General features: G+C 42.3%; 2 protein-coding genes across 10 annotated transcripts in view; one reads left to right on the top strand and one right to left on the bottom strand.

Moving 5' to 3' along the window:
• The window catches only part of LOC118425928 (matrix metalloproteinase-24-like), a 56,140-nt gene extending 45,788 nt beyond the window's left edge, over positions 1 to 10,352 (top strand). For all 6 annotated transcript variants that reach the window (XM_035835094.1, XM_035835097.1, XM_035835093.1 and 3 more), the window contains exons 4-10: positions 4,874 to 4,952; positions 5,197 to 5,291; positions 6,124 to 6,239; positions 6,888 to 7,049; positions 7,515 to 7,859; positions 8,300 to 8,551; positions 8,917 to 10,352. In XM_035835094.1, coding sequence (XP_035690987.1) covers positions 4,874 to 4,952; positions 5,197 to 5,291; positions 6,124 to 6,239; positions 6,888 to 7,049; positions 7,515 to 7,859; positions 8,300 to 8,551; positions 8,917 to 9,191 — 1,324 coding nt within the window. In that variant the 3' untranslated portion in view covers positions 9,192 to 10,352. The remainder of the gene's footprint in view (positions 1 to 4,873; positions 4,953 to 5,196; positions 5,292 to 6,123; positions 6,240 to 6,887; positions 7,050 to 7,514; positions 7,860 to 8,299; positions 8,552 to 8,916) is intronic.
• Positions 10,353 to 16,532: 6,180 nt separating this feature from the next.
• Positions 16,533 to 25,055, bottom strand: part of LOC118425545 — an 88,322-nt gene continuing 79,799 nt past the window's right edge. For all 4 annotated transcript variants that reach the window (XM_035834460.1, XM_035834462.1, XM_035834464.1 and 1 more), the window contains 2 exons: positions 22,784 to 24,451; positions 16,533 to 18,845 (listed from right to left, as the gene is read on the bottom strand). In XM_035834460.1, coding sequence (XP_035690353.1) covers positions 18,807 to 18,845; positions 22,784 to 24,451 — 1,707 coding nt within the window. In that variant the 3' untranslated portion in view covers positions 16,533 to 18,806. The remainder of the gene's footprint in view (positions 18,846 to 22,783; positions 24,452 to 25,055) is intronic.

Raw genomic sequence — 25,055 nt, forward strand, 5'->3', positions numbered from 1 at the left:
GTCCGGTCGGGCAGTTTGGGGGAACAAAAAGTTCGATACAAAAGACAACAAAAACACAAAAATGACCAATAATAATGATTATTGGTATAAACTTAAATTTTACGTTTCCGCATACAACGCGGCCGGGCCCCGGGTAGGAAATGTGACGTAGGCCTTAATGGGTATGTCAAAGGGTCGCGCCTGTTGGTGACAAATCATTGCGACAACATTGACAATTGTACAAATGCATGACCTCTTCAAACACAATGGCAGCGTCCGGAATGTCCCATCCTCACTTTCGGCTCCAAATGAGATAACGTTACATGATAGCTTGATTGGAAATCGCCGCAGTGTTACCCCTTATTGTCTACACAGACGCCAGCCTTGGTCATCCCATCCTGCACACTAATTTAAGGTTGTCAAAACACGTCTGCTTCGCTGCTTCGGGCAGGAGAATAATCACAGCCGAGACACCTGTAATCATCCCTTAAGTGCCCATGATTATCTGTCGTTGTCACTGTGATCTGGGACCCAGGTTTCTGGACTGGTGGTAACCTTATATTCACGTGGCCTGGGTACCATCCGGGTACTAGTTCGCTCCTATTGTATGTTCGCTTCTGCTAACCGAACAGCAGAGAAGCGACTGTACATAGTGTATAATAAACGCCGGAGCGAACTACTTTGCGGATGGTACACCTTATATTCTGCTATATATAATTCTAACTATAGTCAAACTGGAACAAGTGACCACCTCTACATAAGGACCGCCTGGCCATTGATATAGTCAGACCTGTGCTAGAATCTGCCTCTATATAACTACCACCTGTCTGTTGATAAACAGACAAACCTGTACTAGTGACCACCTCTACATAAAGATCGCCTGACCAATGTGACCACTACTAGTATCTGGTGGCCCCTTAGCTGATTTTTTTCCATTGATAATCCTGTCTACAGTGACTAATTGTCGGCCGTACCAGATTCTTGCATAAGCTGGTAGGATTTGCCATAAACATGGACGATCTCTCGGATCATGATTTAGTCCATTTAATGACTCGAGGGTCTGCGCTTCTATCCAACTCAATTAACACAAAACTTCTACGAACTTTCATCATGTACAATCATTCATAAAAGAAACAAAAAGATTTGAATAAGTGAATCTCTATCCTACCAGCTTGGCCCGGAGTACCTGTCCGAATATCCACCTATATTCAAATGTATTTTCTTATATTCTATGATTTTGTTATATGGTGTTACTTAACATTACTTTTGCTATATGCTTTGATTGTCTGTATTTGTTTCAAGGTTCTTTTGTACTCTCAGTTTGTTTCTGATGACGGCACGAAAATAAGCATGTTGAGCTTGAGTGTGTCGCCATCATGTTATGTATTTACCTGTTGCAATAAAAAAAAAGATTCTTTGTTGAACAGACGATCGAAGTGTCTTTACCGCCGCGACACTGAAAATAGCACGTAATTCCTTACATATGTATTCTGTAATGAACAACAGCACTCACTGCCAGTCGAACATGTAAAGATACAAAGAATGAATGTCAAACAGCTGTCAATGCGGCCTTGGATAAATGTAACTGCAAATAGTCACTTGTAGGACACGAATCGCCGAGACCCCCTTTTGACGCCTAACCAAGGAAAATTCATTATCAACGAATGTTGTCTACAAAACACGTTTGGTAATGGTCATGCCATTACATTGAAACAGAAGGTCGTACTAAATTGCGTTCGACGACAACCAAAACCCTTCGACCTTCGATGATGCTAGATGGCTTTCTGATGAATGGATGGAGTGATTTCCAAAGATGAAGGTTTGACAGAGATAAAATACCCAGAAAATGAAGGATAATACAGCAGACAACGACGTATCGTTGCTTTTCTATCTAATGATACGTGACAATATTGATACAACCTCGGAGTCTGATTGTCGTCTGGTGTCGACTACTAATTGTTTGTGTCCAAAATGGCGAACGGCTTGTTCAACTAAGGTCATGACATTAATGGGGCTCTCATGCTCTTTGGGACAAAGGCCCAATCGGACACGAGCAATTAAGACTTAATCGCATTTGATTGGCGCAGTATTGTATCGTCGCACCAAATTAGGAAGGCTGTCAATCATCAGGTACGTCACTGTCCCTCGGCGGGGCAGTCTATAGCGACGAAGGCCGTCGGTAATGATCGGTAATGGTCGTGAAACGAATAGACGGGGCACAGAATCATAGTGCTGGAGGCAAGGCTGGCTTAACATTGCTGTGTATTTGTTTGTCACGTTCAATCTTTAGCTTTGTTTCTATTGTATTGTTCAATGTATGTGATAATGACATGCGCCTCACATTTAAATGTTTTGTCCGTCGTTTGTGACGTAAGATTCGGAAAGCTCATGTTTCAAATGTATGGTGGTTGAGAAAGTGTCATTTGCAACATTTTAGAAGAAAGAGTACTTGATGTCGTCCTACCCCCAGAGGAATTATCTATCTTGACTTGTCTTGTCTTGACCAGACGTAAAAGGATCTTCTCCAGATCTGCTGATGAGATGGACTAAAATATCTCTTGCACTTTTCTTGAGGAGTACGTTTTTAGTAACAACCACACGTAACTCTTTTGTTACTATATGTACTGAGTATATACATTGTCTGGCAACAGTGATAGGCTGTCCATATAACTGTGCTTTTAGGTCACAGTGGCCGAAACAAACCAAACTTCTAGTTCTCCGTCTGTAACAGTCTTTTGAGATTACAAGTGGAAACACTAGCGTACGTAGCCTAGGTGTGTTGCGCAGGTAAAGCAGTGGTGTTTTGTATTGTACCTGTCGGCCACGGTAGGTCAGAAACGGACGGCCTGTCACACCGAAGTGTCTCCTGACCGACAACAGAACACTTAACTCTGATAATAGAAATATTTGGGTAACACTTCTGGTCAGTGTGAAGGGTTGTCGGCGCCCTCTAATACACTGATAAGATGCCGATCACGTCTAAACATTTGTGCATCGTCTTCTGCAGTGAGTTTGTGCAGGTTGATAAACAGCATTTCCTGAAATTCAACCGGAAACATACATGTTTGCAAAGTTGAAACAGAATGTACACACAAAGGGTGATTTTTCTCTCACAACTGCGGAAGAAATTTGGCGGGAAATCTCTTCTATGATGATTCTATGATGAATTTTCTCTCACAACGGTGAAGGAAATGTGGCGGGAAATCTCTTCTATGAAGGATTTTCCGTCTTCCTTCCGGAAGATCTTATCGTTTGAAAACGAGACGCCCGAGAAAGCAAAGCCTCTGTTTGCGTTAATGTGGAAGCATTGTATTCAACACACGGGCATAAGAAAACCTAATCAGGATAGATCTGGGGAGAAGGTCTTTACCCCGTAAGGTTTATAAACAAGGGAGGAGAGTTTGCTTAACTTCCCGGCGTTGTTGTTTGGGTTGATCCGTCTGGGGGAAAGATAAATATAGGGGGTGTTGTCCCGGAGGGCCTGGGGAAGCTACAGATGATACCCTATAGGGATGATTGTTTTCTCTGGGTATCAAGACTAGTACTCAACAGGGCTTTGAGAATGAAATCCGTTGTTTCGTGTTGAACAAGAAGGCAGGAAAAGCGCCAAGTAAGCGATATGTAAATGGAACGAATAACGGAACAACCTAGTAGTTCCCGTTGTAACACTTTGGTAGCTTAATTTCTCTGGTAGATGAGTTTGGCCCGGATGGGATTGTTTCAGAACATCTATTATAAAAGTGTCCTGTTGCGTGACATGATCTTCAGTTAGAACCCGTGAACGATCCCAACTGTCATGTTTTGTGCTATACTTAACATTCCGGGCGATCCCGTGATTTTCGTGAACAAATTCAAACTGTCCCGTATATGATTTGTACGTTCCACGGTACTGAACAGAAATTTTTCCGTTCTGACAATGAGATCTGCTGAATTTCAACTTTCTGGACCATTCCTTTAACGAATTGAAACTGTCCCGTGTTTGATTTGAACTTTCCTGACGATCCCGTGCACAGATCAGAAATGTTCTCGTTGTAAGTCCAATGATCTCCTGAATGTGTCGTCTTATCTTTGTTCCGATCGTGTTTTGGACAGAGGCCAGAAGACGAGCAAGGTCTTCACTATTCTCCAAGGACAGATAAGGCTCCAACTGGTTTTTAACGCCGTTTTGAGCGTTTTGTCTTACTCTCCAGTTGGTCTGGCAGATAAAGAGAAACGCTGACATACTAGAAAGCCAGACAAAAAAAAAAAAAAAAAACGCTCAAAAGGACGTTGAACAATAGCCTAACCTCTGCTTGGAACGTACAAGGTTTCCTTGTCATGAGTGAGATTCGATACTCGTAGAGTTCTCATAGCCTTTTGGAGCCCAATTTGTCGATCAGATTTGTAAACTTACGTTTTTCTAGTTGTAAGCTTTAACTAGTGAATTTTGGTGTCATGATCATATTTTTTTTTTACAAAACACAAGGCGACTGCCCTCTCCTCTGTCGTCATAGGGCTACGGTCACAGACAGGAATTGAGATATAAGTTTCCACTTTAAGGTTGAGACGCGGGGACATCGCCTCTGGCATTGTTTACACCTGTCAATCTTCCTACAACTTTGTACAAGAACCCCATTGTGTGTTAGCATGTTTTCTTGTTTGTTTTACATAAAAAACAAAGGGCTAACTGCAGTGAGTACGTTGTCATGGTGTTAACAAGAAACAAACTGCGACATCATTTCCGCCACACGGCTGAATTTCACTTGCTTCACGTACGGACACCTTATATGCTACGTGCGCCGTCTAGCGGATGATGTTAGAACAGCAGATAGTATACACATTTATTGCTGATATCACACTCGAGATTCTTGGTCGTATATGGCTATATCAATGTATGTATTTCTCATCTCTTCAGGTTTGTAAGTTACGGAGACCCAACCGTCCTCAGTCTGAGTGAAAGCGACATCCGATACGCCGTAGAACGTGCTTTCGCCGTGAGTAGTTCTACATTTTATCATCAGTCATAGTGTGTTATAACCTGCCAAATACATGTAATACGTACGTCAAATCTCTTATGCTTTACAGTAACATCGGACTTCTGATTCTTACTTGCACTTATACGTATCACCGCAAGATTTCATTCCCCCGGCAATTCCAAAAGAAACGTTGTACTGTGTGCGATATCATAAGCCTTGATAGCCTACAAAGAGTTAATGATATATCCCCTTCTTCTGACAGGTCTGGGCTGAAGTCGCTCCTCTGACGTTTACCGAGGTGTGGTACGGGGACGCCGACATTAACATAGACTTCAGACGCTTCTACCATGGAGACAAGTAAGTTTCCGTTCATTGTCTAATTCATACAGCCATATACTAGTATCTAACATCAGATGTGAAGGGCTAGAATTAGACTAGGCATCTATTACACTGACTAGACGGTTTGTAATTTTAGCAATCCTAGTTCATTCAAGTCATGAACCAAGATGAGGGAGATACATACTCTCCAAGCAGAGTTTAGGCTCCGGCTGATTTTTTAACGCTAGGTTTTGACACAGCAAGATAAAATACAAAATAGAAAGCCCGATAAAAACGACTAAAAAAACGTTAAAAAACAGCCGGAGCCTAACCTCTGCTTGGAGAGTAGGAGATACAGACTTTCACATTTGGGACCGTGTTCTTAAGAAGTAACTTTCAATTGTTTCACCTCTTCATTCAATGCTAATATTTTATGCTCAATGTTTATTTTTGTATATATTACCTTAACCGTTGTTGTATATATGGCAATTACTTTACGTTTGGGACCGCATTGTTAACAGCGACACCTACCTGCAGTACGTAATAGAACCAGTCAGTATTGCCCTGACGAAGGTGACAGACGGTCACCGAAAAGTCAACTGCGATTGTACATATATATATATATATATATATATATATATATATATATATATATATATATATATATATATATTGTACATGCTCTTTTTTGTTGTAGTTTATAATTGATCATACAAAAGTAACTGTACTTTTTGTCGTGTCAATAAAGCGTGATATATATTGGGTTGTGAATGAAAAAACACACTATCCAATGTAGTAAATTTGTGAAACACATAAATGTGGAACGGACATTGATGTTTATGCACATCTCGTTAATAATTGTTCCTCACAGTTTCCCGTTCGATGGCGCGGGTGGCGTGTTGGCGCATGCGTTCTTCCCCGGGGAAGGAATCGGTGGCGATACCCACTTTGACGAGGACGAGCCGTGGTCTGTGGGCACTGGCACCGGTAAGCATGGGGGTTCGGCTCTGTGTAGTGTACCCTACATTAATCAGAAGTGGTCACTAACTGTTCTCCTTAAATGATCTTAAATTTACGTTGCCAGAATAACTTTTTTTGGGCGTCGCTGTCCGCCACACAATTGTAATGATGTTATTTACTTGCTTGTATGAATCAAGTATTTGCTTGTATGATTCATTAACTTGTGCATAGAGACTAATTCTTATCAACATAAAAGGAGCCAAAATTTACTTCTCGGATATATCTTTGATTCTCAGATTAGAACGACCATGAAAAAAAGCAGTGTAATCATTATTACTACACTGTTTAAGACCATTCGAATCATTCAGTAGCAGCAAAATAATAAAGCCGCGGTCACAGCTACAAACGAACGACTATTCTTCGAGTTCCCATGGGCATAGTCTGTGTAACACAAACTCTGCTGTCCAGGGCTGTAACTGGCCCTTCTAGGGGGCCGGCGGATGTTTGGCGGGCTGCTATAAGCGAGATTTAATCAGGCTACCATGGGCATGGCTATTGTGAAGAAGGGTTGGCGTTTACGTCAGTATTGAGGATAGCAAACAGCACATATCATCTATAAAGACATACAAGCATATATATTATACATGTATCTAGAGTACGTCCTACTTGTTACAGGTGTGGACATTTTCGTCACTGCATCGCATGAGTTCGGGCATGCGCTCGGACTGCACCACTCTTCGTTTCCAGGGTCGCTTATGTCTCCCTACTACAACTACTACGACATGGACACGTTCACGCTGCCTGACGATGACAGACAAGGGATACAGACACTGTACGGTAAGTAATGGGTCATAGTCTTCACCAGGCCTAGTTATGGGTGGTAGATTTCGGTGAATAGCTGGATAGGAGTCAGTCCTTACTGCGCGGGCAAAAGTTGCCCTATTTTGGCAAATTGCAACTTCCCTGGCAAATTATTCTCCCTAGAGACTACAAAGGTCTGGTACAGCTCGTACTAGTATTTGAAACAGTCAATTAATGAAAATTTGGAAGTTTTACGCTAAGCGGCGCTCTTGTCCGGTGCTTAGTGCAGTCGGAAACTCCAAGAAATTCCGACTGACATATTTCACTTACCTAGTTGTTTTTTTGACATCCTGGATTTCTTTGAACCAGAAGTTAAACTGCGATTGGAGGGCAATAATGACTGGACAAAGATACAAAAGTGTATCAAGAACGTAAGATATTCATCGTAGATTGTCATATATGTTCTTCTTTTATCAAATTCGATGTGTTTCTCACCAACAGGCAGACGACACTACCGTAACCAGGATCCTGACGAGGCCCCGCGGACCAGCATCCCGGAGAACCCGACTCCTCCCATCGTCATCACCGAGAACCCCAACGTGGTCCCCGGGGCCAACCCGCCCATCTCCCCGCAGCAGTGTCAGCCTGTCTTCGATGCCATCGCAGACCTCCGCGGGGAGCTCTTCTTCTTCCACAACGAGTACTTCTGGAGAAAGCGCGCCGGGGACGGCGACATGAGCGGCCCCTGGCGGATCCACTCCTTCTGGGAGGGCATCCCTGATGACGTCAGGAAGATCGACGCCGTGTATGAGAGACTCACGGACGGGAGAATATTCTTCTTCGCAGGTACGATAGCTTGCCTTTAGCCACAATGTAATTTGTTTTTTCATAACGTATGGAAATGTTACTAGCATTAGAAATACACAGAGATTGCAGGTAGGCTTTAGCCACATTAGAATTCCGCTGTTCGATCTGTAATGGCGCATGGTAATGCTACTAGCGTTAGAAATACGCAGATGTGGCCTGGAATGAACCTGGACTTATGTTGTTTCTCCCACCAAACAACAATATCGTTAGAAATGACATCTAAACTGAAGGAAATCTGATAGTAACTGACCCCAACACTACTACAACTACAGCACTATTATGACTTCAACTACTAGTACTACTACTACTACTACTACTACTATTACTACTACTACTACCTACTACTACAATAGCATCGATTGGTCAGTATTGGTCACAGCTAAAAGAAACATTAACACCCTACAAACTGTGTTGTGCAGGTCCCAGATACTGGATCTTCGAGGACAGATACGCGCAGGACAGGACGTACTACCTCCGGGACATCGGTCTCCCTGACGACGGGATAGACGCCGCCCTCCAGTGGCGACGGAACGGGAAAATCTACTTCTTCAAAGACGACATCTACTGGAGATTCAAAGACGACGTCATGGACTATGGATACCCGAAAGACATCAGTAAATGGACGGGAGTGCCTGCCTACATCGACGCAGTCTTTCAAGCCAGATCCCTCGGTAAGGCAGCCACTGCATTTGATAACTCTTTCCAATAAGCCTGTCCCTGGCATTACATAAAGAATGACTGGTAGCTGTCAACTTTGACATATTACCCACAATGCATCACACTGCGCATGCGCACATCTAACCGCGAAGTAGCTTATAGTAGATTTCTGAATAGCTGGTAAATCCGCCCTTTGATATTATATATTAATAATTGGTTACAACGAGTTCCATTCTACGCTACTTATAAAAAAAAAACACCTCAATTCTGGATTGAATACTCTGGTTATTGAAAAGAAACATTAGTAAAATGTAGATGCTTACATTAAATCTTACTGATATTTTATTGTACTGAGTTTATCACACATTTATGTTTCTAGACGGGACGTATTTCGTCAAGGACGACCTCTACTGGAAGTTCAACGACGGCGTCATCGAGGTGGAGTACGGCTACCCTCGGGACTTCGCGCTGGACTTCCTGGGCTGCACGCCGCGCTTCGTCCCCGGCGGGAGAACCCGCGACAGCAACGTCATCTCTCCCATCCTCGGGAACCAGCGGAGCAACTCCACGGCGGCGTGGGTAGTGTCGGCGCCGCACACCCTCACCCTCACCACGCTAGTCTCACTAAGCGTCATGTTCTACTGGAGAACATGAGGAGTAGCTAGAGTGTTGTGTACCGTGTTAGTTATTATCCTACACAGAGCCTCGCCCGCGGTCTATGTAATATACATATATAATGGAGGCCCTGCTCAGGCCAACGTCACATTTCTAATCCGGGGACGAAAATTATGATATAAAATACACCAACCTACACAAGACGAAAAGAGAAAAATCGTTGGCATTATTTGTTTATGTTCTTACGTATACATTATTTTTCAATTCCACAAACAGCCCGGCCGGGCCACGGTTTGTAAATGGGATCTAAGCTTAAGCCTAAATCGGGATGAGGTTTACACTTTTGTGGGGATGGCCTCTATCTAACCAACAGCCAGCCAATCAGAGAATCGGCTTTACCTAAAGATAACATTAAGACGATTCCCTTATTGGCTGGAGAGAGGCTACGCTTATAAGTATTAAAACCTCAAACTGTCCCGAGACATATTGTGTAGGCGGTGTGCGAGGCTCTGTGTAGGAGTATAGTTCAAGATGTAGATACTCTGAATCTAGGGAAATATGTTTTCCTTCTTGTTTATATATGTTTATTCAGATCGATGTTTGTGCGTCAAATTACATTCCAACTGGGGCAAGGTATTAACTGTAACTGAGAAGTAAATGCGATGAAACCAAGAATAGAAAAGTAGCGACTAAAATTCCATGTCACTGTCGGCCATGATTAATTACCTACCCCCTTCGGATTATTACAAAAACAATCTTGAAGATAATAAGAAAAAGCCCGGTGTGCCCAATTATGTAGGTAGTAATAACTAAAGATTAGAATTTAATAGTATCCTGCATATTTACTATTACCGTAAGGTTTTATTTTGTTTTTGTTCTAAAGCTTGGGAGAAGACTACCCGTTCTCGACCCTAGCATGTCACTACGTGAATGTTATGAAAAAGCCGATGTTGAGGCTAGGACTTGTATTGGTTATTAAACTTGCAGTAGATCTGCGAATATTGTATTTTCATATCATTGTATTGTCAGAATGGTGGATGTACAGTATCCAATGTTGTTCATACCAATTTTGTCTCTGAACCAACGTATCTGGACTCAGTAATCTTTAGTGAGTAATTTAGGATATGTTGTCACGAATTCGCTTTGATTGCATCAAACTTTTCGTTCGTTCAATAAATTGTATACTTTGACCACGTTAAAGATGTCAGTTCCTTTTTCGTGTGACTGGATTTACTGTATAAAAAATAGGTAGTGGTCTACACATGCAGGAATGCTAAACTAGAATATCAGGCTACCCATGATATTCCTTGACACTTACTGGGGCTGTTCAGTCGAAAAATATTTATTGCATCTAAGTGATGACAAAGGTTATAAAAGTAATTAAATGCAAGAACGCTGTGTAATAATCGATGAATCCAAAGCACTCCTGATTTCAAAATCAATTAGCATACCGGATTACTGTTATTGTTATTGTTATTGGGTGGGCCGACTACTCACTCTTTGCAGCCAGGGGCTGAATTGAGAGGAGCTTACAATAGGCGGGGCTAGATCGCAAGGGTCTGGAGCGAGCTGTCATTCGGCGCCACTCAGGTGACCTCAATACGACAGTAATTGCCCCAGGTGCGGCCAAGGTACTGTAGGTTTTGGACCACTCACACCGCACCATCGCACGTGTGGCGGGTTCTTTAACGTGCCTGGGATATGGCTCTCCCCAGACACGGGACCTCCATTTAACGTCCTATCCGAGGGAAGTTACTAGTATTTGTGTTAACGATACCCAAGAAAATAATTTATCCAACTCGCTCTTGGTGTCAGGACCAAAAGAGATGACAAAAAGACAGCATGTAGTGGTAGTGTGAACATTTTCAAGGGCTTGAGAGGCAAACCTCCGCTTGCTCTCCAAGGCTGAATTAGTCAGAGGAAAGATGGGATTGAAATAATCTTATGGATCGCCAGAGGTCCCCACTGACAGATGAAGATAAGCATATAGAAATATATATATATACATTGACGAGCGACCGAAACAGTCCCTAACAGGTCAAATAGAACTCTACGACTTATCCCAGTAATAAGCACATTCATGGCTCTGAGTACGCATGTGCAGCTACAGGATTTCTGGGTACTATTGCAAAGGTAAAGGCCCCTGAGACAAAAACAATACACGTCTGGATATTGAACATCATGCAAATCGGAAGTGAGTTTGGAACTTCGGCTGACCCCTTCCCCTCGGCAGACCGAAGGTCAACTTCTGCACGATTCCCCCAACCCCAACAAGAGGAAGATGTCATCTCTTTTGGTCCTAACACTTCCTGTACTACTGCCCAAGGTATGAGAGCAGCAGACACAGAATGTTTAACGAGGTGGACAACATTTACCAAGAACTCAGTACACGGGAGAAAGAGAGAAGTTTGGACATAGTGACGCTAGCAGGGATGAGAGAAGATTTGGGGGAAGAAACAAACAAGAAGATGTACAAGGCATTCTCAAAGTATATAGAAGACACAGGGAGATTCGCCGGGGAGGACTAAAATGCTACCAACTTACTATACACGAATGTGCAAAGCACCAGAGATCAAGTACCAAGGAGCAACAAACACATGGGAAGCACCTAGATGGGAATGGCACCTGGAGTCCACGTCTAGCGAAGAAATAGACGTAAAGCAAGGACAACAACAACAACGAAGATGTCAGCTCGGACCTGTGGGCTACCTGGACAGGCACAGTGGTGACCAGCGCTGCGGCACTGCCACAAGGACAGGGTATTATCTTCTAGCCTCCATAGCAGGCTCTCTTGGGGTTTGCTGGATCAATAGTTAAGCGACTTAGTACAAAATGGTCAGCAAAACTTATCATGAGCAAGAAAAGACGGAGAAAAAGCCCAAGAGAGTCTGCTGCAGAAGCTAGTAATCTTCCTTGATTATCAAATAGACAGCTCCTGACTGTCTGTGCTGTTAGGAGTTCAGCCGATGAGCGAATAACAATTAGCCGTGTCAGCAATGAGGGAGTGGCTTAGTGTTCGTCAGTCACATATTTGCATTTTAATGCGTTTGATTTGCATTTCTACGTTTTGACGGAGGGCAGCGATGCGGCATCGGTCTGTTCAAGAAAACCAGGAAGCTTGACATCGCAAATTACAGTTGACTACCGTTTGATATCGAAAATTCTGAGGTACGTGTTTTGTTTTCAAGAGTCTCTGATTGTTGAAGAATTATTCTATCAACTTATTCATACCTGGCTGATGCACCTCTTCAACGTTTGGTATCCATAGTAAACATTGATGTTACAGTTGCAAATAAGCAAATTTACCCCTTCTTGCTTTCATAGCAAACGTCTTACCCATGAACTAGCCTACAATTCATGTGGAACGAATTCAAGACTCACCTGCACCAAAATCTAAGATGCTAGGAAACTCCATTGTTCATTCAGCGAACAACTTTCTAACCTTTGACCCTTACATCCCAGTTTTCTCGCCCCTTGGCAATATAATGTCGCAGTATGTCAGTTATCTAAATGAGCTGCCTGTGTCAGTGGGGACCCCTAGCGATTCGAGTTATTTTGCTCCTGCTGAATGCTGGTTTACCCGTCGTTTGAAAACAATAAAGGTACTCTCCAACTTCCAAAGAAAATATCAATTTCTTTAACCTTACATACTACCATTTCAATCCCATCTTTCCCTTGACTCCGGATCCGAAACATTCCCTGAATGCATGACTTGGAATTAGATGGTAAGCTTTTAATAGTGGACAAGCAAGGGTTTGGCTTTTAATTTCTTGCAAATGTGACTACCACTACGTACGGGCTGGCTGCTCTCTGATGGTCCTGATACCAAGTATCCGTCCCTCGGATAGGACGTTAATGGAGGTCCCGTGGGAGAGCCATGCCCCAGGCACGTTAAAGAACCCACCACACGTGCGATGGTGCGGTGTGAGTGGTCCAAAGAGTGAGTAGTCGGCCCACCCAATAACATAACATAACATAACAATAACATACCAAGTACAATCTGCATTTAATTACTTTTATAACCTTCGTCATCACTTATATACAGGAAATATCATGATTGTCATAAAATTCTACTTTTCAGACTCTAGACTACAGCCTATCATGTTCAAAGTTAAAGTCAGTTACATGAAAAATGAACTGCGATATCTAAAGTGGTGAAAGAATACAAGTTATTGAACGATTGTTTAATCCAATCAAAGTAAATTCGTGACAACGAAAACTAAGCCAGGTTTCTGGTGACAATTCCTGCATGTAATGCAACAATGATGGTTTGTGAATGCTCAACGAAGGAAACGGAACGATAGACATTTACTTGTCGCTTGAACCGAATAAATGCTCCCCCGAAAAAATTCCGGACATTTACGAAAAGCTATCCAAATGGGCTAAAAGTTGAACGGCCGACTTTGCCGTCTTCAATGGCAATGTATAATGGGAAATTCGTATTGCACGGGGTTGAAATCAGAAATGCCGTAACCATATGTTCTAATTGTTAAAAATGATTCTTGGTGGCATGTTTATATAATGAAGTAATAATGACAGTGCTTGAATTCACTCTAAAAATAACGTACGCGTTTCGTGATCGTGCGTTCGTATTTCATGCGAAGGTTTTATTAATACGTCTCCAGTCCAGATGTTCGGCGTACTTCTGGAGTCAACACGCACTTGGAGGCAGGTTCCGTGTCTTTTAGTCAGAGCGAAAATAATAACATGTTTTCTATAGTGTCCTTTGTGCTCTGCGTGTCGTGCCGGGAGAATGCCACTAGAAGGGGGTAATTGGATGGTTAAATGTCTTATTCCATTTCAGAATGTCGTGACAAAAAGGGTTACTGCGTAAGATGTTACAGCATAGCAGGCATACTGTAAATGGTTAGCTTTTCGAGGTGGTTTACTGTTCGCGGTTGTTGCAAATGCTTGTATGATCTGTACAGCAAAATATGTGGTTGCGGCGTCGCGTTAAAGTAAGCGTTAAAGTGTTTGTCACATAAACCAGAGGTTCGAATCCCTTGACATTCCACAGATGTTCTGCCCTTGGGAAAGGGCGGTGGAAGAAGAGGGATGGGCCCCGTTTTGACACAGTCAATAAAATACAGGGTAATACTGCCATACGGCCTCAAAACGCATTCTCATAGCAGAGGTTAATGTGGAAATCGCGACCCTTTTCTTATATGCCGTATTTTTTAAATCTCTAAGCATATCCTACTGTAGCATAAGATAGTACCAAAAGCTGCCACAGGAGCGAAGCCGGCCTAGGAGTGTCACTGTGTGTGCTACCGATACCGGTGCCCGTTTGACTCCCTTTGACCGGCTTTACTCCTCTGCCAGCTTTGATACTATCTTTTGACACCGTCGAAACTGCTTGGAGATTAGTATTTTTTCCTGTCAGCCGATCCCTTTTTGAATTAAAGACCGCTTCAAGTTAAGATTGGCAGCTCTAACGGTGCAATAGACAGTTGAATCCCACCTATGGTTACACAGGTGAGTAAAGGGGGAGAGTCATGTCAGCACTCCGGAACCTCAAACAGTGATTGACGTCGACATGCAGACAATCTCTTTGCGTTTCCAGACAAAGGGAATAGATTAGATTCCTACCCTCCTCTGCGATACATAACTGAGATATAGTAGTACCACAAAATAGGTGGGTGTGCGTCAGATGTGTTTTTTTTCTACCACATTTTGAAACATAATGAAAAGAGAGAAAATTTGGCCTATTTCATCAAAGAAACGATCAAGAATATGTGCACGTTTTCTAATTTTGCTCGTCGCTTCAAATATGACGGGGGCCACAAAAGTACACATTGTGGAGACGCCATTCTAACGACACTTGTATGTTTATGTGTATAGATTAGATAGATAACAAACGTTAGGGAAGTGTTTTAGATAACGTTCATATCAGAGCCAATGCAGTTTCTAGCACCAATACACTGTCTTATATTAAGTGTACATCCCAATACTTTAAGGTCTATCAACAGCCCAGGTTGCGTACGTATTAAAGATAACACGACCGTCTATAAACGTAAACGATTTAACGTAAACGTACAATTAAAGGCAAACTTTTTTGGTTACAAGGGTACAGCAATGGAACCGCGACCTTCATACGGCGCACACGGTAAACCCTAAGGCTACAGCACCTGGCGTAGACAATCTCGTGAAAAAGGCACATGGCGGAAGAAAAAAAAACTTAACGTTAAAATGAAAATATTTCCAATTTCCTTTGGTCGGATGGCCGGGCTAATCAGTCTAGACTTTAATGGTGGGACGTGACCAATTCTTGTGCCACGGGTTGCTTTTGGTGCGCAGCTGATTCAAGGCGACTTGTTTTGTCGAACGAGAAAAGAAAAAAAAAACTTGAAACGTATAAAACGGTGTGAAATCAGACTACATGTGAGTTCTAACCAAAAAACAACAGATTAATTTCATGCCATTCTTTCACTGATTGACTGACTTTTTGCATGTGTCACTGTCTGCCTCTCTAGGATCCGTTGCATGCCAGATATGTGGTGTGCGTGAACACGAACACTTTGATTGTGAAGCATCTTTTTTATATCAAAGATATCAATTGTTCCTTTAGTAGAGTTTTAGCATACAGTCCATAAAAGCTACAACCTTTTTTAATTGTCAAAAGACAGCACATTTGAACAACGAACTAGAAATCAAGCGTGCAATATTCACTAAATAGAGTACCCTTTTGATTTAATGTGCGCTTGTATTTTGTGTGTGTGTGTGTGTGATTGTGTGTGTGTGTGTGATTGTGTGTGTGTGTGTGATTGTGTGTGTGTGGCTCCTATTTTCAAGAAGACGTCCTGGGGTTTGCAGGCTCAGTGATAATATGGCCTCCCTCGGTCATTATTGACAATTTTCAAATTGAACCCTAACTGATCTCAGTCCAACACTTTTGGCTATGGCTAAACATTCTCATTCTCATGCTAGTTTGTTTATCTGGGAGTACCGAACAAAAGGCATTATCATTTTGAATAACGAACTTTGATACTGAATGTCTTTATTTCAAAGCCTCTAACATCTGCTTGGAGATGAATCTATGTCCCTCTCCTATAATAGACTCGATGCTACAAACAGATTTGTATATATCTTTATGTTAGAACTCCCATAAGGAAAAAATAGGCAAAAATATCAGGGACTGCTCTGCTATTAGAAAGAATACCGTAACTAATAATTAGCCTACTTCGTTGTCATACTATATCAAAGAATTGTGTTGGCCCTTATTGTTATGTTAATTAGTTTGTTAAGCTCTATTCTATACCTCTATTTTGTACTTTGTGTAATAGTTGTTGCCATACATTATATCATGTACACTTGTTGTGCAATAAAGTTCTTATAAAAAGAAATCAGACACTTCTGACACAAAACGCAAAACGAAACAGCAACAATTCAAATACGCACGTTTTATTCACGTACCAATAAAATATCCACTTACAGAAACGCCTTACAAGCGAACATCGTATAACAAAGCTTTTAAACATACACAAAATATTGACTGCTCATATTCATTTTTTACACATTGAAATAAGTTATCTTTAATATTGATGATAGTTTCTATCATAATTGCCTGTGTATTAGATACCATGGCATTGAAAAATATAGAAAGCTACTCAGTATCCTTTAAACTCGTACAAACGCCTCGTGGGGTCGAAATAACATCATCTGTTTTGAAAGGCAGGACGGTGATATGGCAGAATCTTTACATTTCAAAACGCGTCTTTACAGAGGCAAGAATCACACTTTCGTATCACGCAGTAAAATTCAACACCTGTCTGTATCTGTATCTATACAGTCGGTATAACCGCCCTTCGACATAACACACCAGCCTCAGCTGCAGCGCGGCAGCAGCTGGTTATATTACACTGCACGACCCGTCACAGCGAGCCTTTACACATCTATCTGTACGAATGTAAGTTCGACTGTGACGGTAGTCAACATTATGTTACAATTTTGAAACCTAATATCCGTACACAAAATATAGGCTGGTAAGCGCTTTATTTTGTGTACGGATATAAGGTTTCAAAATTGTAACATAATTACATCTATCTGCAAGTGTTCTTTAAAATCATGACTTTTGCCTCGTGTGTTATTAACCTTTACTGAAACACTATTAACTCCTATTAACGGGTACATTTCCTCCTTACGCTCGGTCTGAAGGGCTTGGTACGGAACCCGACACGGGTGGAAATATTTCATGAAAGGTTAACTTCTTTCCCAATAGATGTCTGAAAAAGTACTTCGGCCAAAATGTCTCAAGCGGTTCCGATAACTGGACATGTTTGAAAAAGGCCATTGCTCTTCAGGGCTAAAGATGTTTTTTTATCAATAGGTCAGATCAATCAACGCTTGCGTGTAAGGCACATCTTTCTGAGAACCCTCTCGTAGTATCTGTCTCAAGACATGAAACTCTTTGACATCTACAATGCCTGAGTCCTGAGAAAATATGGCATCAAAATGTTGTATTTATCATGCTTTCATTGTGTCAAGCTCCTCTGGCTTAGTAGAGCATTCCCTTTGTATGGCGTTGACAAAATACTTGCACTTATGCAAAAGATGGCACCTCTTCAACAGACACAAGCCTCAAACAGTAAAAAGCACCAAATTCATCATGAAAATCTACCACACATCACCAAAAAGCCTTCCGTCTTGGACGGTATTGCCAAGATCACGTAAAAACGATATAATATCAAGTTGACGTCAACTTGTGTTAAACCATTGAGCTCACTTCCTCTAAGTCTAACGTCTATGCAAGAAAATCTTCAAAATATTTATCAAAGTACGTTCCTGACTACATAATATAATTACACATCAAGTACAACTATAAAATCTTTCTAACATTAAGAACAATCAATTAATGGTGCTAAGATATAAGATTTATCGTACCGTACGTCAGTCATAAAATTGCAACACCCGTGGGTTTACAAAGTAGCCTGCGATTTCTCAGTGCAGTAGCAGAGCATATCACTTCTCGTGAGATTTTAAATCACGTTTACATTCTCGTGAGATTTTAAATCACGTTTACATTCTCGTGAGATTTCAAATCACGTTCATATTCTCACGAGATTTCAAATCGCGTTCAAATTCTCCCGAGATTTTAAACACACTGCCAAGAGAAAACAGGAAAAAAATTCAATGGCAAACAGATGGCATTGGCAAGTTACAGCTCAGTTACTCAAGTCCCTATTGTACAAACGTGAAAACCTACGAAAATTTAGCATATAGAATGGCGCGGCCGCCGATACAAGAACACAACAATAACTCCAATCTTTTCTGATGAGGAATCCAAGTCATTGTTTTGCCAAAAGACGGTTGGTCCGACATGAACGTGTCATCCATAATACGAACTGCAGATGAAGACGCTACATTGGTAAAAGAACGAGTTCTGAGACAAAATACTCCTCACGTTAGCTCTAAGGACCAACTGTAATAAGTCAAGTTTAACTTTGTCAATTCTGCTGATCCAAATTAAGACTCTACAAACGTTAACATCTATGCTCAATAACAATCGTTAGAGCTAAAAGAAAACAGCCAAGTCTCTCATCCAAGGAACACCACACAGGACAACCGGTCAAAACGCCTTTCCTTTATCGTCGATGTGACGTCAGCATTCCTTGCGCTCATGACAGCATTTCTTGTGGAAATTCCCAAGAGCCTTTGTCACAGGCAGTCTTCGCTGTGCTTCTCCCAAGCTTGCACCTGCAGTGAAGCATAACATAGACTTAAACGTAAGATCTGGGAAAATACAATGAAAAATTGTTCTTGTACTTTTATGAGTTACCTTTTTTTGTCTTTGTTTTTCGGACGTTTTAGATACCGATGAAAGATGGTTGAAATATTTATCGAGACACAAGGGTTGTAAAATACCTTTAAACCCCCAGTCCCTTATGAAACTTTGGATACATTGTCTTGAATACTGCAAGTTGTTTAAGAAGACCCCGTTATATATCGAATATGTGAACATGGTAAGAGAATACGAAAAGGCTAGGCCTTTCGGACAGCATCAGGTGACAGGTCGAGGTCAAAAGATCTTATCGTACTCATAGATGATGAAATATTAAATAATCGACCCCAATGTTTGCAATAGAGAAAAGCGCGCTGTCGACAATTGCAGTGACGCTTTCTGGCATTCCATGTCATTCTTTAATTATTGTCTTTTAATATTCCATGTCTTTACTTTATTTATTCTTTAATTATTGTCTTTTAATATTCCATGTCTTTACTTAAAATTTGTATTGCTGAAACCGTTACAATTTCGTTGCAGACTTTTAGGTCATAATATCACCCCATGCATTGCTATGATTCATGGATGTAATTTTTGTCAAAGAGTCAGACCAATTCATGCTTTTGCACAACAAAAGGCACGTGTCAACAGTGGTAGCAAAACCAATCATTCTATACCATAATCAATTCATTAGAAATAAAGATAAATCGAAAAAAAATGTCAACACTATCATGCAACGTTTCTTTGAGAAACCGCCAGCCTATATTCTGTTCATGACTTTATGTATATAATTATATCATCAAAAGGGAGCCGAACAGCGAGACAACCGGCTATTGTTAGGGGTAGGTAATTGCTTGGCACTGCCAGCGAGGTATTCATCACACACGTGTTCGTGTCACATGTAGTTAGGTTCGTATCGTTACATTGCCAGCTTTTCACATACACTGGAATGCTTTAAATGGAAGTGAAGAAATTGGCACTTACATATGGTTGGTGCCACCTAGGGGGTTAATGGTGTAAATTTGAAGGCACGCTGCCACGGTGGGTTATTGAAATCATTTATGTTCTGAGCCAGTGTCCGAAAATAGCTCATGAAAGCACAGTAACAAGGAATGGCACTTACGCAGGAGCTAGCTGTCTATACCTTTGTCGCATATTTATGATGCAACAATTTACCTTCGCAATAAGCCCATTCAGGGATCCAACTGCGTATGCACAGGTCAAAGGTCACGAAGGTCCAACAGATCAGAATTCTAATTACTGATAATATATCTTGGAACCCAAATGCACACCTATTATTTTCTCCAACATCTACAAAGTGGTATGATTACCAGAATAACCACAATATGCGTTTTGTGGAGATGTTGTAAAAGATGATATCTAAAATAAATTTGAACCTAGATATCGAAACCAGAAGCTCCTCTGCAGTATCCATAAGCCATAAGGCGCCTAAAATCTCATTATTTCGAGGTCTACCTAGAAGACCCACATACCATATATTAATACAATCCACTCAGGCCTTCTTGAGCTATGTTGTTCACCCACATTTTGGCACAAACATACGGACAAACCGGTCACCAAATAACTTTCTTGGTGAGGGTTATGAATGCGCTTAAGATATACCCCCAATCCCTCAATAAATTCAATTCTAAGATTCCAAACGATGATTGCGAAATAGCTTTGCAACATCAAAATGTTGATGGTGATATTAATCAAGCCATTCATTGCACAGGCTGTTTTCACATCTTATGTGATACCAAAAATTTATTGGATTTTTTTGGCTTTGTACTACTTTCTGAGATCTCAATGACATGTTTAGAATAGCTCTAATGAAAATCCGAAAATATGGCCTCCTCCAGTCCATTATAGTCTTCAATCCTGTAATTGTGGTTAGGTTCTCTATTCAAATGTTCATCCTAGTAAGTAATGAAGTAAAAAGACAATAAATATTCTGTTGTATAATCAATGTATAAACAACTCCATTTATAAGCTAGGTCACGGTTTATACTGCGCATGTGCTGTGTGATGTATTGTGGGTAATATGTCAAAGTTGATGACCCCTGGAAATACATAAAGAATACGACTTTGACTTATCACGCACACCGCGAACTGTCTTATTCATAAAGAGCTCCTCGGTGGCAACGGTGAAAATTCAAATTGAAATATGAGCACGAATATATCATTGCTTGATGTTTCTCTTGTCCAACCATGTTTATGGAGAGGAGGACCATTCTTTCTGGATGTTGGCAGCAAAATCCCTCCCGCAATTATGACAATAAGTCAAGTTTCAAGCCCGTCGGCCATTTATAGTACACTAATTGCAACTTGGCACTGGAAGCCGAAAAATATAGTTCGTTGCCAAATTGCAATCATCGTAGAATACACCACAGGATACGACCATGACATTGGTATCATTAGCCGGTACGTTACATAATGGTCTCATTTATATATTTCATTCTTGTCGTATAATTATGCCACATTATTGTCGGGACAATTTGTCATATTTCCTCGCACACACGATACATATAAAATATAGATAGATATTCGGGTATGTAACAGTCTTTCAAATTTGAGTGTCACGAGTAATTTTATCGAAATGGAAACTACAGTAAGGCGGCAATTTTCCTCATTGTTGATTGCATGAGTGTTGGAAATGGCAAGGATCAACAATGATGAAAACGCACAAAATATACCAAACATCTGGATTGGTATAAATATGGAACTGTCTCTATTGTTTATTTGGTACCCTGCTACGCTAAAGGTGGTATCTCACTGCACTTGGGGTACCGGTGCGGCACTGCGGGGTTCGAGAGATTATCAACGAATTTCAGAGATAAAGAACGAATTTTCTTACGTTTTGTGTATTTCGATGTCTTCTAACTCATACTTTTACGATTTATGCAATATCTTAATTATAACAAAAAATCGGCGAATATCACACAACAGTGCTGCAGTGAACGAACCCCACAGTGCCTCCCCGGTGCCCCAAGTGCATGAGATACCACCTTAAGAATGTTGATCTAGCATTTGTAGGAGTGGAGGAATAACTGGTAGTGGGGTGGGTTCACACTTGTGCGTATATCACGTCCAATATATATTGACATTTTCTTTTGTTGAGGAGGTAAATTTTACTTTGACCCTCCGTTGTGCAGCCTGGTTGTTGAGATTCCATGACCACAGCCGTAGTTGTAGTAGAAAAACTATAGTTTGATAGTAAAAGTGACACCAATGTGGTAGTCATGACTGTAAATGTTAACTTGGTAAGTAATATCAGTCTAACACACTGATCTCACCTTGTCCATCTCTTGAATACAGAAAATAAAAGAGATGTTGGCTGTGACGCTATGTTTCATGCTACTTCAATTCTTGTAACAACGTTTATGGTGTATATTTTGAAACTCTATACATCTTGTTTTTCGACCCAATTTTTTCTTCCTCTCTAATTAGATTTGGAGTCTGCAATGTCATCCATAGAATTTACTTCCGTTGCCCTCAGAGAAAATGTAAATACGAAACTCAGAAGCTTAAGGATCTGAAACTAGTATACGCACAAGTGTGAACGCCCCCCTAAAGGTGGGGTCACACCTGCGTATATATTTAAGTCCGTATGACGAGGCACGCATGAGAGTATTTGCCTCCACCAGGCTCCACAGGCCGTTGTAAAAATAATAGAAATTGGACAAACGTAAACAGGTAATATGTCGGACGAGTTAGCGGGGTCTCTAACCATAATTCTCGGTCAGCTAACTCATCTGGCATGTTATGTATCTATATTTGTCCAATTCGTACTGTTTTTCCCGCGACCTGTGGAGCCTGGTAGAGACTAAGAGCGTCATACGCACCTCAAACGGAATTGAATATATACGTATGTATATAAGATAGCATTTGGAACAACTGGAGGAATTCTCCTTACCTGACAAGTTGGACTACAGTACCAGGCCTTCCTGCAGCCAGAGCAGAGAAACGTGGCCTCTTTGTTGCAGACCACGCAGCTGTGGTACTCGTCATCCGCTATGCTGACGATCCCTCCGCTGTCTCTTCTGGGAGGACCCATCGTGCTCGGACTGCCCTGTCCGTTCTCAACGCTTGGTGGTCCCCTCATCATTGGATTTCCTCGGAAGACTGAAGCTGATTGGTTGTTGGCATGGTACAACTGGACATCGTGTAGATAAGCAGCTTCGAGGGCTGTCTGTTGTACGGCTCGTGGGTGCTCCTTGGCTTGGCTTCGTGCTTGCTGCAGGTGCGCTGGATGTGTTTTTGCAGGATGGATACTGCCGTCTGGAGCGGTGACGAAGGGTTTGAAGTGCTTGGACAGATACGCAGCCTGCTGCATCTCCGGTAAGGCGACGACGTTGGGTCTTTGGAGGTGATCTTTCACCGACTGACCACGCTTCATAGCGGCCTCTGCCCTGCTCTGGACCTTAGCAGCATGTTGTGCGGCATGTGCAGCAAAGTACGCAGCGTTCATCTCAGCGTTATTGGGCACTAACTGACCGGGCCATCCGTACTGTTGCTGGTGGTGGTGATGACACATCTGCCCGGGAGTGGGGTTACCTGGCAGTAAGACGGGATGGTGTTGGGCAGCAGCAGGAGGTTCTTTGCTGTTAACGGAGACGGTGGAGGTGATATTGGGTGGACGATGTGCCCCGCGCAAGTTGTTGAGTTGATGATTCGGCGTTGAGGTAGGAATTTGTTGTCCAGCGGGTGGTGATAAGAGCTGTTGCGTGACGGGGTTCATCACCCTGGGGCTCTGTCCCGGTATGGGTTGCTGTTGGTATCCAGGGATGGGCATCCCTGGGTTGATGTAGTAAAATGGGTGCATCCCTTGGTGTGCTATCGCTGGCAGCGGCCGCTGATCTGGGCCGACCATGTGAGCTACTGCCGCACTCCGAGAAGCGAGGGAAGGATCGCCAGGGAGGATGGGCATCACCTGCGCCATGGTGACAGCTTGGTGGATAGGAACACCGTGAGGATAGGGGTGGATGGTGCTGGTTTGCACGGCTCCCTGCACGGGCGCCTGCGGGACCGCAGTGTTCGCCGGTGGTGCGTTCAACTGAACCTCGTTGTGCGGATTATTGCCTTCCCCGGGCCTGCTGTATTTCTCCACGAAGGATTTGTGTTCGTTTAGAATCTGTTTGGCACGTTTGACGTCCATGTGCGCCTGCCTGCGCCTCTCGGCAGCGGTGGCGGCGGCCAGGTCGTTCTGTGTCTGTGCATAAGGAGCGAACCGAGGGGCTCCGGATCTCGGGCTCATGTGGTTCTTTGCCGCCGTGCTGACGGTTGGTGAGTATTGCTGTCCGCCGGCGTTACCATACACGAGCGCTGCTTGCCGTGCGTCCGCCACGTAGCGAGGATCCAGGTACGGTGGAATGTGTGGGTTGACGTGGCGGAAGTCTTGCAATGAGTTCGATATCGTTGGTCCCTTCTGCCCGATGATTTGAACGTCTGACGAGCTCTCCCCATCTGAACTTCGGCGTTCGCTCGCAGTGGTTTCCCGCCATCTGTTGGCTTCACCACCGATCTTTCCGCCTGCTTGAAGGGTGATTGCGCTGTCGCTCTGCGCCCGATGGATGGGGATAGCCTAGATATGGGAATATAAAATATATTTCAATACAAGTAATTCGTCATGTACATGAAGCCCCTGTCACTTATTCATGGCCTTCCCGCGACTTTGCTCCCGATCATCCCCCATTCAAGGTCGGTGCTCTGTTAAGAGAAACTTGCATTCCATTATATTCTAGCTCCAGTTCACATCTTTGATCACATCCAAGCAGAATATGACTTTCCGACTTTCCAGAACCTATAATCGGATGGGACAGAATTCTAAACCTTATTCCGACCGACACCCAACCACATTTAGACGATCCTGCTTGCGACTGACTCCCAACCATGGTCTGGAGTAGGTCGGGAGGCCATGGTGGCAACTTTGTTTGCTTTTCATTGGCCTTCCATGGACAATTTACGTCAAAGATTATTGATTTCCAAATATAATGAAAGTAGGGCTAACAACATAACACTTTGAACAGGATGAATGATATAAATGACGTATATTTTGTTCTTGAAATCCAACATGTAGCATCATCGTATTTTAGATATGGTGCAGATTTTGGAATAGCGTTTGTCCAAACCTATACAGGACAAATAGATACAGACAAGATGCCGAAGCGAAAGTATGCAAAACTAGA

The sequence above is a fragment of the Branchiostoma floridae genome, chromosome 11 (genome assembly GCF_000003815.2).
Source record: "Branchiostoma floridae strain S238N-H82 chromosome 11, Bfl_VNyyK, whole genome shotgun sequence".
NCBI classification, from domain to species: domain Eukaryota; kingdom Metazoa; phylum Chordata; class Leptocardii; order Amphioxiformes; family Branchiostomatidae; genus Branchiostoma; species Branchiostoma floridae.